Here is a 15,228-nt window from a genome sequence, read left to right as displayed (position 1 = left end):
TAGATGCAGGCAGCACAGAGAGGTCTCATTTATCAACAGATATAATAACATAACAGATATTACGTTTTGCACTGAATGATATCTGTGCAATATAACTGCAATATAATGATATAATGCAACAATGTATATATATTTATTTCACAATCTCCACTTTAGTCTTTAACCTTTCACCTGTAACAAAACACTAAAACCATCTAGTACCATGCAGCTGCAGCAGCCTTTACTACAACAGCCTATATAAACACCTATGCTTAAACCCAGCCTCCTACACCTGACTCTCCTCCGTCTATCTCTCCTCCGTCTGTCTCTCCTCCATCTGTCTCTCCTTTGTCAGTTTCTCCTTCATCTGTCTCTCCTCCGTCTGTCTCTCCTTTGTCAGTTTCTCCTCCATCTGTCTCTCCCGAGGAGGCACTGACAGCTTTAAGTATCTGCCGATACTCGATATCCCCCCTTTCCTCCCTCTCTCCTTCTCTCTCTCTATCAGTGGACCGCACACTGACGTCAGTGGCATTCTTCTCACGCTTAGTGCGACATCAGACACCGGCGTTCAGAGAGGCCACGGAGCTGCTCAGACGCCAGGAGAGACGCAAAACACGGAGCGGAGTAAGAGAAGAGGAGGAGATGGAGCACAGGAATAGAAAAGACTAGGAGAGGGAGGAGAGCGGAGTCAGAGAGGAGGAGGAGATGGAGTGGAGGGAGAGAAAAGACTGAGAGAGGGAGGAGAGAGGAGCTGGAGAGGATGAGGAGAAGGTAGAAGAAAGACTGAGAGAGGGAGGAGAGCAGAGTCAGAGAGGAGGAGGAGCTGGAGCGGAATGAGAGAAAAGAGTGATAAAGGGAGGAGAGCGGAATCAGAGAGGAGAAGTAGGAGGGAGAGGAAAGACTGAGAGAGGGAGGAGAGCAGAGCCGGAGAGGAGGAGGAGGAGGAGGAGAACGAAGTCAGACAGAAGGAGAAGGAGTGAGAGGGAAGACTAAGAGAGGGAGAACAGCAGGGCTGGAGAGGAGGAGAAGTGAGCGAAAAGCCTGAGAGAGGAAGGAGAGCAGACTCAGAGAGGAGAAGCAAAAGAAAAGACTGAGAGAGGGAGGACAGCGGAGTCAGAGAGGAGAAGGAGTGAGAAAAAAGACTGAGAGAGGGAGGAAGGAAGGAAGGAACAAATGCACGGCGAGAAAGAGAAAACTGAGGGGAAAAAAACTAAAAAAATCTTTGTAAATGATGAATTCATTTTAAATACAAAAATCTGAAACATACACACTTCCTTCACCTGCTCATTTCCATGTGGAAAAGTTACACAGTGCATCTTTATGAAGACATATAATACACTAATAACTGTCCCTTGTCAGCACACTCAAGTCACACTCAAGTCAGGTCAGTCAGGTCAGACTTGGGTCAGACTCAGGTCACACACTCGAGGCAACTCGGGTCAGACTCAGGTCACACCCAGGTCACACCCAGGTCAGACTCGGGTCAGACTCAGGTCACACTCAGTTAAGACTCGGGTCAGACGCAGGTCAGACTCAGATCACACTAGAGTTTCCAAACCTGAAGTGATGCTGATCAAACCCAAATTAAACTCACCGGTGAAGGTGGTCTTGGTGATGGGGGGAGGGTTGCACATGGGCGATCTCCTGTTCAAGACAAAAAGAGTTTTACAAAACATAAAGCAGCAGATCACATGTCTCCAGAGAAACATCTCTATTTAACACATACAATATTATATTAAGTTTTATATAACACATACATTATGATTATTTACTCTGGACTTTTTATGTAAGTTCAGAGCTTTTATTTTGTTTTTATTTATTTTTTTTTACTTTTCTTGCATTAGTCTGTCGGATCGTCTGCAAACTGTTAATCCTGTTAAGTGAAGTTTAAATATAAAAAAAACGCTGGATAATCAGTTCATAATATTTGTACTTCATAGTATAGTACTTCATAGTATAAAATTTGTACTAGTAATAATTAGCATATACTTTTTCTCTATATTCGCCTCATAAACAGCTGCTTTTCCAACAGATTTCAGAAGGTAAAGTGAACTAAACACAATATATACAAAACAACAGGGCCTTTAATACTTCTACAAGACTCCATTTGACATGATAAATCTCTAGAATATTTTTGTGTAACTCCACAAACCTCTGTTATATCCTCTATAAGGGTCAATTCATTTTGTAATTAAAAAAAAGGAGCAGCTATAAATTTGGTCAAAGGAATGGTGAAGGTGGAGGAGAAAGAAAGAGATTAAATATTTATGGAACAACTCTAAAAATCTGTTGTTGAAAGTTAAAGATACAATGCTAAATATAAAAGAACAGCTCAAGCATTCTGCATTCTGCTGTGAGTTTTACATGGACAGTTTGTAATGTTGCTGTAATACCACTGATAAACAGCAGAGGGCGCCCCAGTGTACCAAAAGGAGCAGCAACAGAAGAAGCTGTAACAGTTTTCACATTTAAAAGAACTCACTTGTTGGATGCTCGGTCTTGTTGGAGATTTGTTAATGCACTAAAGTTGTTCCTCACAGTTCTGAGACTGGCGAGCACCTGACGCCAAACAACACGAAAAGACAACAGAAGGTTTCAAATAAAAAGATTAAAACACAAAATGATACATGTCACATTAAGTGAATGTTACCTGTGCAAATGGTGTTACAATCATATCGTCGCCATGACTGAAACACACAGAACAAGACCATGTTAGAGTCACTGACAGATAAAAGTCTCTTCTGAAGCTACATCATGTAAAGTCCTTAGATTAAACATGAATTTGAACAGTTACTAAATATGTTCACCAATAAAACACAGAACATCTGACTTTTACTGAAGTTTACATTTTCAAACTTATTTTTCAAAGTATATCTGCCGTTCAAATGAAAAGCTCCACAGATCTGACCAATAACTTGGTTTAATCAGTTCACATGTTTGTCTCCATGGAGATAAGTTTAAAGCCATACTGTGATACATTACAGGCAAAGCTGAATAGTCTCCATGGAGACAGGCAGGAGTGCACGTTACGGTCCCTGGCCGTTAGCTCCTCCTACCGTGTGCCTCTCCCCTTTTCTCTCTCTCTCTTCCTCTCTCTCGGCCCCTCCAGTGTGTCCCACAGCTGGCTACCTGCGATTGGAGGGACAATCAAGGCTTGGCCAATCGTTGCCCTCCACCTGTGGCTGCTCCAGTTTAAAGGGACCCACCTCCTGCTACTCCTGGCTGCCAGATTCTGGTTGTGAATCTGCATGCCATTTCATTGACTTTGCACTCTATTCTTAGAGCCTCCTTTTGTTGCCTGTATGGGTTTTTTTTTGGATTGTAATTCTAAATTGTTAACTGCCCTTCATTTTCCCTACATAAAAGCTACTTATTTTATTATACTATCTTGTGTTGCCTTACTTTTTTCCCTAGGAAACGGTTTGTAACAGTGCATATTTAAGGATCACCACAGCAAACCAAGCAAACACTGATTTTGCACATGGTTTTCTTTTTATGTCAGATGCCCTTCCATTAGAGTTCCTAAAGATGCTGAGTCTTTTGCCCAAGGACACAATGAAGTGCTCAGATGGGATTTGAACCAGCAACCTTCAAGTACCAAACAAACACTTAAATCACAATGGCAGATATAAGAGCTGTTTTGATAAAGGTCACGACCTCTAGGGGGTGGAACCTGTGAGTGTCACATTTGATTAACACGAGTGAGCTCCGTCTCTGACAGTGACTCTCACAGCAGCTGAGTCTGAAATAAACCAGAGGATCCAACGTCTACACAAATAAACCTTATAAGGATTTATATTTTGTTTTTATTGTTATACTACCCTTCAAATGTGTTTCATTTACTGTTGCTCAAAATAAGGCTAAAAACAGTTTCAAAGTTCATCTTAGACAAATAGGGTTATTACATAATGAGCAATACCACATAACACATGTGTTAATGAGATAATAATAAATAAGGAGACTTAAAATGTGGCCAAAAATGAATGTCACAGAGCATAACACAGGCTCTTTAAAACAGCAGCTGTAATATAAGCTGTTATGGCTGGAGTGGCTGCCCTGGGGCTTGTGGGGTTAAGACAGAAAACTTGAAGAAATCTACAGATTCCTGCTCTGAAGTTGGGTTTGAGCTGCGCTGATATGAAAAGTGACACCTCTAAACCTGGAGAATAAAAACTCAGCGAAGCCAGTGGCGGTCAGAAAAACTAGCCGTTTGGCTACATGCTAACAACTGACCCGGCGAGTAGCGGTTCAACTGTGGACAACAAGGAACCAATCCAGGCAGTGAAAGGCTACAAGAGTTGGAGCAGAGATGGATGATCTTGGCCAGATCAAAGCGTCTCTGGATTTTTTAGCAGATGAAATTACCGCAATCAGAACACAGCAGAAAAGTATCTTGGATATTGTGAAAGAGGTGAAAACCCTGGGCAAGGAGAAGGACAAGAGAATTGAACAGTTGGAGACAAAAGTGGAGGACCTGGAACAGTACACGAGAAGAAACGATGTCATTGTTACCGGGCTCCACATTAAACCCAGGTTGTATGCTGGCGCGGTCGCTGGGGACCGAGGAGGAGAAGCCGGAGACCAGGATGCCATCGCCAACTCAACGGAGCAACAGGTGGCTGCCCTTTTGTGGTCCAGGGGGATCGAGCTGGACTGCCGCGACATCGAGGCGTGCCACCCGTTACCCAGGAGGAAAACCGCAAGTAATGTCACCAACAACCCGGCCATCATCATCAGATTGGTGAACAGGAAAAACAAGTCTGCACTTCTCAAACAAGGACGAAAGCTGAAAGGATCAAACGTGTTCATTAACGAGCATCTCACCAAACAGAATGCTGACATTGCCAAAAAAGCCAGAGAGCTCAGAAAACAAAAGAAAATTCAAAATACGTGGACCAGTAACTGTAAAGTTAAATGGCACACCTGAGGAGGCGAAAGTTTTGCTGATCAGGAAAATTGAAGATCTGAATAAGTACATGTAAAAGATGAAGCACAAGATGGAAGGTAACACGCAGTTACACACAAACATTTACTAATATGCCATTGACTGAAGACATTCAAAGCTTACCAGGACTGCAAAGTCCTGGTAAGCAGGAAAATGAGGGATTTTCATCAACAAGAACTAATTAATTTTGAATACACAGATTATAACATGCATGATGTGGATTATGAAATAGACCCAGAAAATAACTTTTTTTCTACTATTAAGAATAATTGTGGTTATTACACAGAGGAGCATTTCACACAGAATGCTAAAAGCAATGAGACATTGTCTATTATCCACTTCAATAGTAGAAGTCTGAATGTGAATTTCTGTAATATTAAAGCTTATCTAAATAAATTTGCACAACCATTTGACATAATTGCCTTATCAGAAACGTAGATAAAGAGTGAAAATAAAACCACTTTTGAGCTGGAAGGATATGAATTTATTGGTGTCAAAAGACAGAATAAAGGAGGAGGAGGGAGGAGGAATTCCTTGGAATTCAAAATTGTGGATAACTTGACAACTGTGATTGATGATGTTTTGGAGTGTATAACAATAGAAATTTGTAAAGAAAAACAGAAAAATGTTATGGTTAGTAGCGTATATAGAGCACCAGGGGCAAATGTGGAACTATTTATAAATTGGATGGAGGAAACCTTTTCACAATTAACGCATAAAACAATGTTTATTTGTGGGGATTTTAATGTTGACCTACTTAACTCAAAAAATCATAAAGGAACAGAGGATTTTATTAACATCATGTATTGCATGGGTCTATATCCTCAAATCACAAAACCAACCAGAATAACTTCTTTTAGCGCTACACTGATCGACAACATTTTTACAAACGATGTCAACAACTTTACACAAAGTGGAATACTAGTGTGTGACATTTCAGACCATTTGCCAGTTTTTGCAGTCTACAAGAAAAACTACAAAATGAAAAAACAAACCAATACAATACAAGCGAACTGAATCAGTGGACGCAATTAATGCTTTTAAAAATGATCTAGTGAAACATAACTGGGAGGATTTATATCAGGAATCAGATGTTGATAGTGCATATTAGGAATTCTTAAAGGTTTTTATTTCATTGTATGATAAAAACTGCCCTATACATCGGTGTAAGAGCAAACAGAAAGCTAAAGAGTGTCCTTGGATGACAGAGGGACTTGTTAAAGCCTGCAAAAAGAATAAGTTATATAAAGAAATTTTGGTGAAAAGATCTGAAGAAGCTGAAAAGAAATATAAAGTGTATAAAAACAAACTAATATTCTAAGAAGCGCTAGGAAAGAGTACTACAGAGTTCAACTAGAAAAAAATAAAACCAACATAAGAGGGACATGGAAAATTTTAAACAACATTATAAAAAAGGAATCCAGACAAAATGGTTATCCTCAGTACTTCATTGAAAAGGACAAAAAGGAATATGATATGAAGGTGGCTGCCCACAAATTCAACACTTTTTTTGTTACTATAGGAAAAGAGCTCGCAGAAAAAATTCCTGATATTGATCCTACGGATAGTAATGAGCATAATCTTATAAAAAGAAATTCACAGTCTATGTTTTTAAAACCAGTAGATGAAATTGAGCTTATTACTGTAGTTAAAAGTTGTAAAAATAAGACATCAACTGATTATCAAGGCTTGAATATGACTCTAATAAAAACTGTAATTAATGAAATTGCAAAGCCACTAACCTACATATGCAATTTGTTCTTTCAAACTGGTACCTTCCCTAAACAAATGAAAATGGCAAAGGTAAGTCCTATTTACAAAACCGGCAACAAGCATCACTTCACAAATTACAGACCTGTTTCAATACTACCTCAATTTGCAAAAATTTTAGAAAAACTTTTTAACAATCGTCTGGAATCATTCATAGAAAAACACAAATTGATTTCTGATTGTCAATATGTCATGATCCCTGTCTTGCTCTCCCTGCACCCTCGTCTCCCTCCTCCCTCACCTGCCTGTCTCCGGAGCTGGGCGGAGTCCTGACTCCTCCCGCGCGCACCTGCTTTCCATCAACGCAATCAACACCACCTGCCGTGGATAAGAGGGGTCGGGACCAGTCACTCGGCACCGGAACGTCCGCGTGCTCTACGTGAATATGCTCTTGGCTTAACACTTTTTGATCCTTGTATTCCCGTGTTTTATTGGAACCTTTCTGCTCTGCTCCAGGAATCCGCCCGAGAACCAGCTCCGGATCTCCCCAGCCTCTGCACCTCTGTTCCGGTATGGTCTTGTGTCTCCCTGTCTTGTCGTGCACCCCTGTCTCTCCTTGTTCACGGACCCGCACATACGCTCCCCAGCTCCTATGGATTACGACTTATGATTTACTAGACTTTGAACTAAGCTTTTGAACTCTTACCTTTGTTATCACGTGTGTGAATAAAGACATTGTTAAACATCATGAGTCTGCACCTTTGGTCCTTACGCCACGCTGGTTACGACAGAACGTTCCGGCCAGAAATGGACCAAGCGGACTCAAGACCGGACGCTACGCTTCAGCAGGCGTTTACTCACCACGGCGACATGCTCGGGCAGCACGAGCGGACCATTTGGACCCTGCTGGAGCAGAATCAGTCCCTGGCGCAGCAGGTGTCTCAGCTCGGCAATCAGGTTACTACACTGCTCGCGCACCTGTCTCCTACCACCGTCGCCGCTGGACCCGCTACTCCGCCCCATCCTCCGGAGTCTAGGAGCACCGATCCGGAACCGTATGCGGGGCAGCCGGACCTCTGCTGAGGCTTCCTGTTCCAGTGCCTCTCCGTGTTCCAGCAGTGCCCAGCCCGTTTCTCCACCGACGCGGCCAAGACACGCTACGTCTGTGGGTTGCTCCGAGGCAGGGCACTCCAATGGGCGGAGGTTAGGTTCGCCAGCTCCGCTTTAGACAGCACGGACTTTGAGACTTTTTTAAACAAATTCAAGCTGGTTTTTAGTCATCCCCACTATCGTGCGGATGCCGCCTCCTGCCTGCTAGGCGTAACGCAGGGCTCCAGGTCAGTGGCGGAGTTCACCATCGAATTTTGGACACTAGCGGCCCGAATTGGACTGGTCAGACAGCGCGCTTAAAATGAAGGATGAGTTAGCCTCACGGGACGAGCCCTCCGATCTCAGGGCTTTGATTACACTGGCTAACCGCATAGACAATCGGCTAGAGGAGCGTCGGCGGCAGGCTCGTCACTCCCCCGTTCGGACCGTGGTCCGCCCCCCCCGTCACCGGCTGCGGAGGAGCCTATGCAGATCGGGAGGGCGCGTCTCACGGTCGAGGAGCGCATGCGACGCCACGCAGCAGGGGAGTGCTTCTACTGTGGGTTGAGGGGGCATTTCGTCGCCTCCTGCCCAGCCCGGCCAAAAGGAAGGGCCCACCAGTAGCCCTGGGAGTGGTGGGTCAGTCGCAGATCCCAGCTAATTGCAACAGACTTCAGCTCCCGGCCACTCTCTGTCTCCGCTCAAGGACCTTGTCTGTTCAGGCTTTGGTGGACTCCGGGGCTGAGGAGGACTTTATTGATTGCCAGTTGGCGGAGCAGTGGGGCATCAGTCAGGAGCCTCTGGATCGCCCCCTCACTGCTCGCGCCCTCAATGGCCTGCTGTTAGCCTGAGTTACTCATGTCACGGAACCTATTACTCTGCTTTTGTCTGGGAACCACCACGAGACCCGCAGGTTCTACGCCATCGCCACCCCTTCTTTGCCGGTGGTGCTGGGCTACCCCTGGCTTCGGGTCCACAATCCGGTCATTGACTGGGCCCGGGCAAGATTGCGGGGTGGAGCTCCGCCTGCCATGCGGGGTGCTTGCGGTCTGCCCGGTCTCCTGCTGAGGGGGCCTCTGGAGGAATATCACGACCTGCGGGACGTCTTCAGCAAGGACCGGGCCCTCTCTCTGCCTCCTCACCGCCCCTACGACTGCGCTATTGACCTGTTGCCCGGGGCTCCCTTACCCACTAGCCACCTCTACAATCTGTCCCCGCCTGAGAGAGAGACCATGGAGCGGTATATTCGGGACTCTGTGGCCGCAGGTATTATCCACCCTTCCTCCTCTCCTGTGGGGGCGGGGTTTTTCTTCGTGGCCAAGAAGGACAAGACCCTTCGTCCCTGCATAGACTATAGAGGTCTTAATGAGATAACTGTTAAGAATAAATATCCACTGCCCCTTATTGACTCTGCGTTTACCCCTCTCCATGGCGCCACTATATTTTCTAAGTTGGATTTACGTAACGCTTATCATTTGGTGCGGGTGAGGGAGGGGGATGAGTGGAAAACGGTTTTTAAGACACCCATTGGACATTTTGAGTATTTGGTTATGCCCTTCGGACTTACTAATGCCCCAGCAGTGTTCCAAGCCCTCATTAATGATGTTCTCCGTGATTTTCTTAATCAGTTTGTGTTTGTATACCTGGACGATATCCTGATCTTTTCCAGGTCTTTGCAGGAGCACAGACAGCACGTCCGCCAGGTGTTACAGCGACTGTTGGAGAACAGGCTATTTGTTAAGGCTGAGAAGTGTGAGTTTCATGCCGACCAGGTCAGTTTCCTGGGGTTCATAGTAGGGCGGGGCCAGGTAAAGGCGGACCCAGACAAGGTCAAAGCCATGAGGGACTGGCCTACCCCTACCAATCGGAAACAGCTCCAAAGATTCATAGGGTTTGCAAACTTTTACAGAAGGTTTATTAGAGACTTTAGCCGAGTTATCTCTCCCCTCACGAAACTCACATCCCCGGCCCAGACTTTCATTTGGTCTCAAGAAGCTCAGTCTGCCTTTGATAGACTTAAGACTATGTTTACCTCTGCCCCTATCTTACACCAACCTGACCCCTCTCGGCAGTTCATAGTGGAAGTGGATGCCTCCGACACCGGGGTAGGAGCGGTCCTATCCCAGAGGTTCGACCTCCACGACTGACTGTTTCCCTGTGCCTTCTTCTCCCGGCAGTTGTCCCCAGCAGAGGTCAACTACGACGTGGGGGATCGCGAGCTGCTCGCCGTCAAGCTGGCCCTGGAGGAGTGGCAGCACTGGCTTTCATACATTCAATCTGCCAAACGTCTTAACTCCCGCCAGGCTCGCTGGTCCTTGTTTTTTAGCCGTTTTAACTTTGTTCTCACTTACCGCCCGGGGACCCGGAATGTGAAGCCAAATGCCCTCTCCCGCCAGTTTGCTCAAGAGGAAGCTAGTGCCACTCCGGAGACTATTCTCCCCTCGTCCCATGTGGTTGCCACCCTCCGCTGGGAGATTGAGGACTTGGTGCGGGGGGCCCAGCGCGATAGCCCTGACCCAGGTAACGCTCCCCCCGGCACATTATTTGTTCCTGATTCTGTTCGCTCCCAGGTACTGCAATGGACTCACGGATCCCGTTTTTCCTGCCACCCCGGAGCTTCCCGCACCCTCTCACTGCTTGAACTACATTTCTGGTGGCCAACCATGGACAAAGATACCAAGGCCTACGTCGCTGCCTGTGAAGTGTGTGCCCGGGGGAAGTCGTCCTACTCGCCACCGTCTGGTCTGCTGCACCCGGTTCCGAGGCGACCGTGGTCTCACGTGGCGGTGGACTTTGTGACCGGCCTTCCTCCTTCCCAGGGTAACACTGTCATTTTAACCATTGTAGACCGTTTTTCCAAGGCAGCTCATTTCATCGCCCTGCCCAAACTCCCGACAGCCAAGGAGACAGCTGACCACCTCACTAACCATGTGTTTCGCCTCCACAGCATTCCCCAAGACATTGTGTCCGACAGAGGGACCCAGTTCACCTCCCAGGTCTGGCGCTCTTTTTGTGAGGGGCTGGGGGCTTCGGTGAGCCTCACCTCGGGGTTCCATCCCGAGTCTAACGGACAGACCGAGCGCACCAACCAGGACCTTCCGCGGATAGAATACTCCCACAACTCACTGGTGAGTTCCGCAACAGGAGTTTCCCCATTTCAGGCTTCGCTGGGGTACCAGCCACCACTCTTCCCCTCTGAGGAGAGGGACCTGGCGGTGCCGTCTGTCCAGCACCACCTCCAGCACTGTCGCCGACTCTGGAGGAGGACTCGAGCGGCGCTCCTTAAAGCTGGGGCCCGCACCAAGAAGGTGGCCGACCACCGGCGCATCCCAGCTCCCAAGTATGCACCCGGGCAGTCAGTTTGGTTGTCCGCAAGAAATATTCCGCTTAAGACCGACTCACGTAAACTCTCGCCACGATTCCTCGGTCCATTTAAAATCAACAGAATCATCAACGACTCCGCTGTACAACTCCAGCTCCCCCCGTCTCTCCGCATTCACCCCACGTTCCACGTCTCCCAGATCAAGCCGGTCCGCACCAGCGACGCAATCAACACCACCTGCCGTGGATAAGAGGGGTCGGGACCAGTCACTCGGCGCCGGAACGTCCGTGTGCTCTACGTGAATATGCTCTTGGCTTCACACTTTTTGATCCTTGTATTCCCGTGTTTTATAGGAACCTTTCTGCTCTGCTCCAGGAATCCGCCCGAGAATCAGCTACGGATCTCCCCAGCCTCTGCACCTCTGTTCAGGTATGGTCTTGTGTCTCCCTGTCTCATCGTGCACCCCTGTCTCTCCTCGTTCACAGACCCGCACCTACGCTCCCCAGCTCCTATGGATTACGATTTATGATTTACTAGACTTTGAACTAAGCTTTTGAACTCTTACCTTTTGTTATCACGTGTGTGAATAAAGACATTGTTAAACATCGTGAGTCTGCACTTTTGGTCCTTATGCCACGCTGGTTACGACACAATATGGGTTTAGAGCCAACAGATCAACTTCATTAGCATTAATTGATACAATTGAGGAAATAACTAATTCATTAGATAAGAAAAAATTTGCAGTTGGATTATTCATTGACCTAAAAAAAGCATTTGACACCCTCAACCATCAAATTCTAATTCAAAAACTAGAGTTATACGGAATCAGGGGAGTTGCCTCAAAATGGGTAGAAAACTATTTATCAAACAGGCAACAGTTTGTGAAGCTGAATGAGAGTTGCTCACCGTATCTTGATGTTACCTGTGGTGTCCCACCGGGGTCAGTATTGGGTCCGAAATTCTTCATTCTGTATATCAATGACATATATTCTGTATATAAGATGTTGAAGTTGGTCCTATTTGCTGATGATACTAATATTTTTTGTTCGGATGGTAACTTGCACAAACTAATGAAAACAATAAGTTCAGAAATGGAAAAATTACAAGTGTGGTTTAAAAGAAACAAGTTAACATTAAATTTATACAAAACAACTAGAATGTTTTTTGGAAATGGGAAGATAGATAATGGAATAAAAGTGTCAGTGGAAGGAACTATTTTAGAGAGAGTACAGCAGAGTAAATCTTAGGGGGTAATAGTAGATGATAGATTAAACTGGAAGGAACATATTAAATATATTAAAACAAAAGTAGCTAGAAGTATAGCGGTATTATCACGAGCGCGGGAAGTATTAGAGTTAAAATCTCTCCAACAATTATACTTTTCTTTGATATTACCGTATTTGACTTACTGTGTAGAGGTGTGGGGGAATAATTACAAAACAAATATACAACCCTTAGTTATTCTTCAAAAACGAGCAGTTAGAATTGTGCACAAAGTGGGGTTTAGGGAGCACACAAATGATTTATTTTCACAGTCTAGAGTACTAAAATTTGAGGACTTGGTGGAATACCAAGCCATGCTTATTATGTTCAAAGCAAGAAATTATCAATTGCCTCCAAACATTCAAAACTTATTTAGTGAGCGACCTAAGCTTAGAGGAATGGCAAAATTTAGACACGCTAAAGTACACACTACAAGGAAGAGCTTTTGTGTTTCAGTCTGCGGAGTCAGATTATGGAATGGGCTGAGTGAAGATTTAAGGCAATGTTCAAATATTAGGCAATTAAAAAAACTGTATAAATGTCATATTCTGTCCAGATATAGCAAAAGAAAATCTTAATTAATGGTAGTAGTGGCTATATGTATACTTTTTTGTTGATAGAATGGTTCAGTACTGATGTACAGGAAAGACTATGGTGATTGTTGTGATAATAGCAAGAACAAGAAGAATAAGAATAACAAGAATAATGAAAATATAATAATAATAATAATAATAATAATAATAATAATAATAATAATAATAAGGAAAAGTAGTTAATACTAAGAAGTGAAAGGAAGCTGGATGAAATTTTTGTTCAAAGTTTGAATTAGAAGAAAGGGGTGGGATTAAATAAGTGTACACTTCTTCCCACATCCCTTTTGAGAATGTTCAATGTTTTTATGGATGATATTTTATTTTATTTTATGGACTGTAATGGACATGTACTACATGATTTATGAACATACTCAAAATAAAAATAAAAAATTCAATTGTTGATAGAAATATGGCTGACATTCTGTATCAAATGACCTCTTTGACCTCTGACCCTCTTTGTTTCTCATCCCTGGCGTTCAGCTCAACCTCAACACAATATCGCAGTGTTTTACGTGTCCTATGTGTGAGATCATTGTACTTGTTCTGTATTTTTACTCTTGAGTTTCATGGTAAAGTTGATCCGCCACCTCATCTCCATGGGGATGATAATGCTTTGCCTGGAATGTGTCATGGCATTAAACCAATCTATCTCCATGGAAATGAGCCGTTAGCACCTACAGGCCGAATTAAAAGTCAGATCTGTGGAGAGGTGACCTTACTTATAGTAAGAAAGCATATTTTTGAGCAATAAAAACAGTAACTGAATAAAAACAAGATGGACACCTTCAATGCCTTACTGTGGAACATTCCAAGAAAAGCAATAACATCTCAGTGGAGATGAGCAGATGGCAAACATGCCACCAGAAAACTTTTGATAGAGTACCTTTAAGATGAAGTTTTCATCTTTTTCTTTTTTTTTTCAAAGACTACGCTACAGTGATTTAACAAAACCATTATCCGGAAAAAGTAGAAAGGCATCAGCCACAAACTAGCAGCAACTTAATCGCTCTGGGCACACTGGCTAACATAAAGGCTAATCACGGACCCAGATGCGCCACCATGGAGCTGATCACCTCCGTTGATGGGTTTCATGTGATAAATACACTAAAGCCACTCTCTCAACCTGATCTGCAGCGTTCACAAAGATACAGGGAAAACAAAACATCCAAAGGCACTCGCAGACTGCAACGGATGCAGTGGATGCACGTCAAGTATTTTTCTCTGATGTTTGTCCACGGCGTCCATGACGCATGTAGGAGGCTTTTGTACTCAAATGCAAAGGCGTCCAACTAGAGGCGTCTGACATGTTCTTGACACCCTGGTGTGAATGCACCTTTACACTTCCGTTTTAATGAACTCTGGAGACTGCAGCTGTTTCAAACATATGCCTTTGGTTCATCTGAAGATGGGGCTGGATATTGGTTTGTTTTGAGTGAACAGAAACACAAACAGAACATGCATTCTTCGTATGGGAGCCCGCTGTGTCCAATCTAGCGCAGATGTGGAACTGTGAAGCAAAAATAAACCAGGACCATGTGATTGGGTTTGGGCATCTTTATTCCATTTTCTCTGGGCCTCACACACTCATTCACACAAGACTGAAGGAGGTCTCAAAATAATTTACCCTAAATTTGTAAAAAATTCAGTGTTTTATAATTTTTAAAAATCTTTTTAAAGGTACTTTGTTTTTTATTTGAGTTTATGTGTACGTGTAGTTCATTTTTGGATTAGTTCAAACAGGGAGAGCGCGTAGATAATGCTAGCCTCTGTATGCCAAGGTACAACTCTTTATCGCAGAAGACTTTGAATGGATTTAATACAAAACTCACTGGTATCGTTTGGGATTGATATTGCATAACACAGTATTATCTGGTATCAGATCAAAACAAAAGTCACTGATGTCACCCATCACCACTCGACCCAACCCATCTGCAGAAGAACTGCTCTGAGGTTTACTTTACCTGTACTGGAGTCATTATTATGAGTGGAAGCTCCAGTTACACTTACACGGGTGAAGATGAACCTGCTGTATTCACCTCAGTACTTCACTTTCTCTAATGAAGTTTTGTTTCTTATGTTTCTAATGGAGTTTGGTGGTGTAGTCCTGGTTTGGTTTTAGTTAAGATGAAGTTTTGACCTAGTTTAGTCTAAGTTCCTCCTCCTGCACTCTCCCTTTTAGTCCTCCAGCCCCCACCCCTCCTCCCCCTCATTCTCCTCCAGACCCCGCTCCTCCTCATCCCTCATTGCTGGTATGATTTTGTCTCATTTTACACACATTTTTTGTGTGTGTGTGTTTTCATTATTATTTCTCTCTAAAACTGCAGAAT

At 44.3% G+C, this 15,228-nt stretch overlaps 1 protein-coding gene across 4 annotated transcripts in view; it reads right to left on the bottom strand.

Annotated features, from left to right (window-relative positions):
• pde4d (phosphodiesterase 4D, cAMP-specific) overlaps nucleotides 1–15,228 on the bottom strand; it is a 311,873-nt gene that overhangs the window by 38,526 nt on the left and 258,119 nt on the right. For all 4 annotated transcript variants that reach the window (XM_055224395.1, XM_055224393.1, XM_033972437.2 and 1 more), the window contains exons 3-5: nucleotides 2,630–2,666; nucleotides 2,462–2,538; nucleotides 1,574–1,623 (exon numbers count right to left, since the gene is read on the bottom strand). In XM_055224395.1, coding sequence (XP_055080370.1) covers nucleotides 1,574–1,623; nucleotides 2,462–2,538; nucleotides 2,630–2,666 — 164 coding nt within the window. The remainder of the gene's footprint in view (nucleotides 1–1,573; nucleotides 1,624–2,461; nucleotides 2,539–2,629; nucleotides 2,667–15,228) is intronic.

Source organism: Periophthalmus magnuspinnatus, chromosome 9, assembly GCF_009829125.3.
Source record: "Periophthalmus magnuspinnatus isolate fPerMag1 chromosome 9, fPerMag1.2.pri, whole genome shotgun sequence".
In the NCBI taxonomy this organism is placed as follows: domain Eukaryota; kingdom Metazoa; phylum Chordata; class Actinopteri; order Gobiiformes; family Gobiidae; genus Periophthalmus; species Periophthalmus magnuspinnatus.
This window is presented reverse-complemented; position numbering and strand designations above follow the sequence as displayed.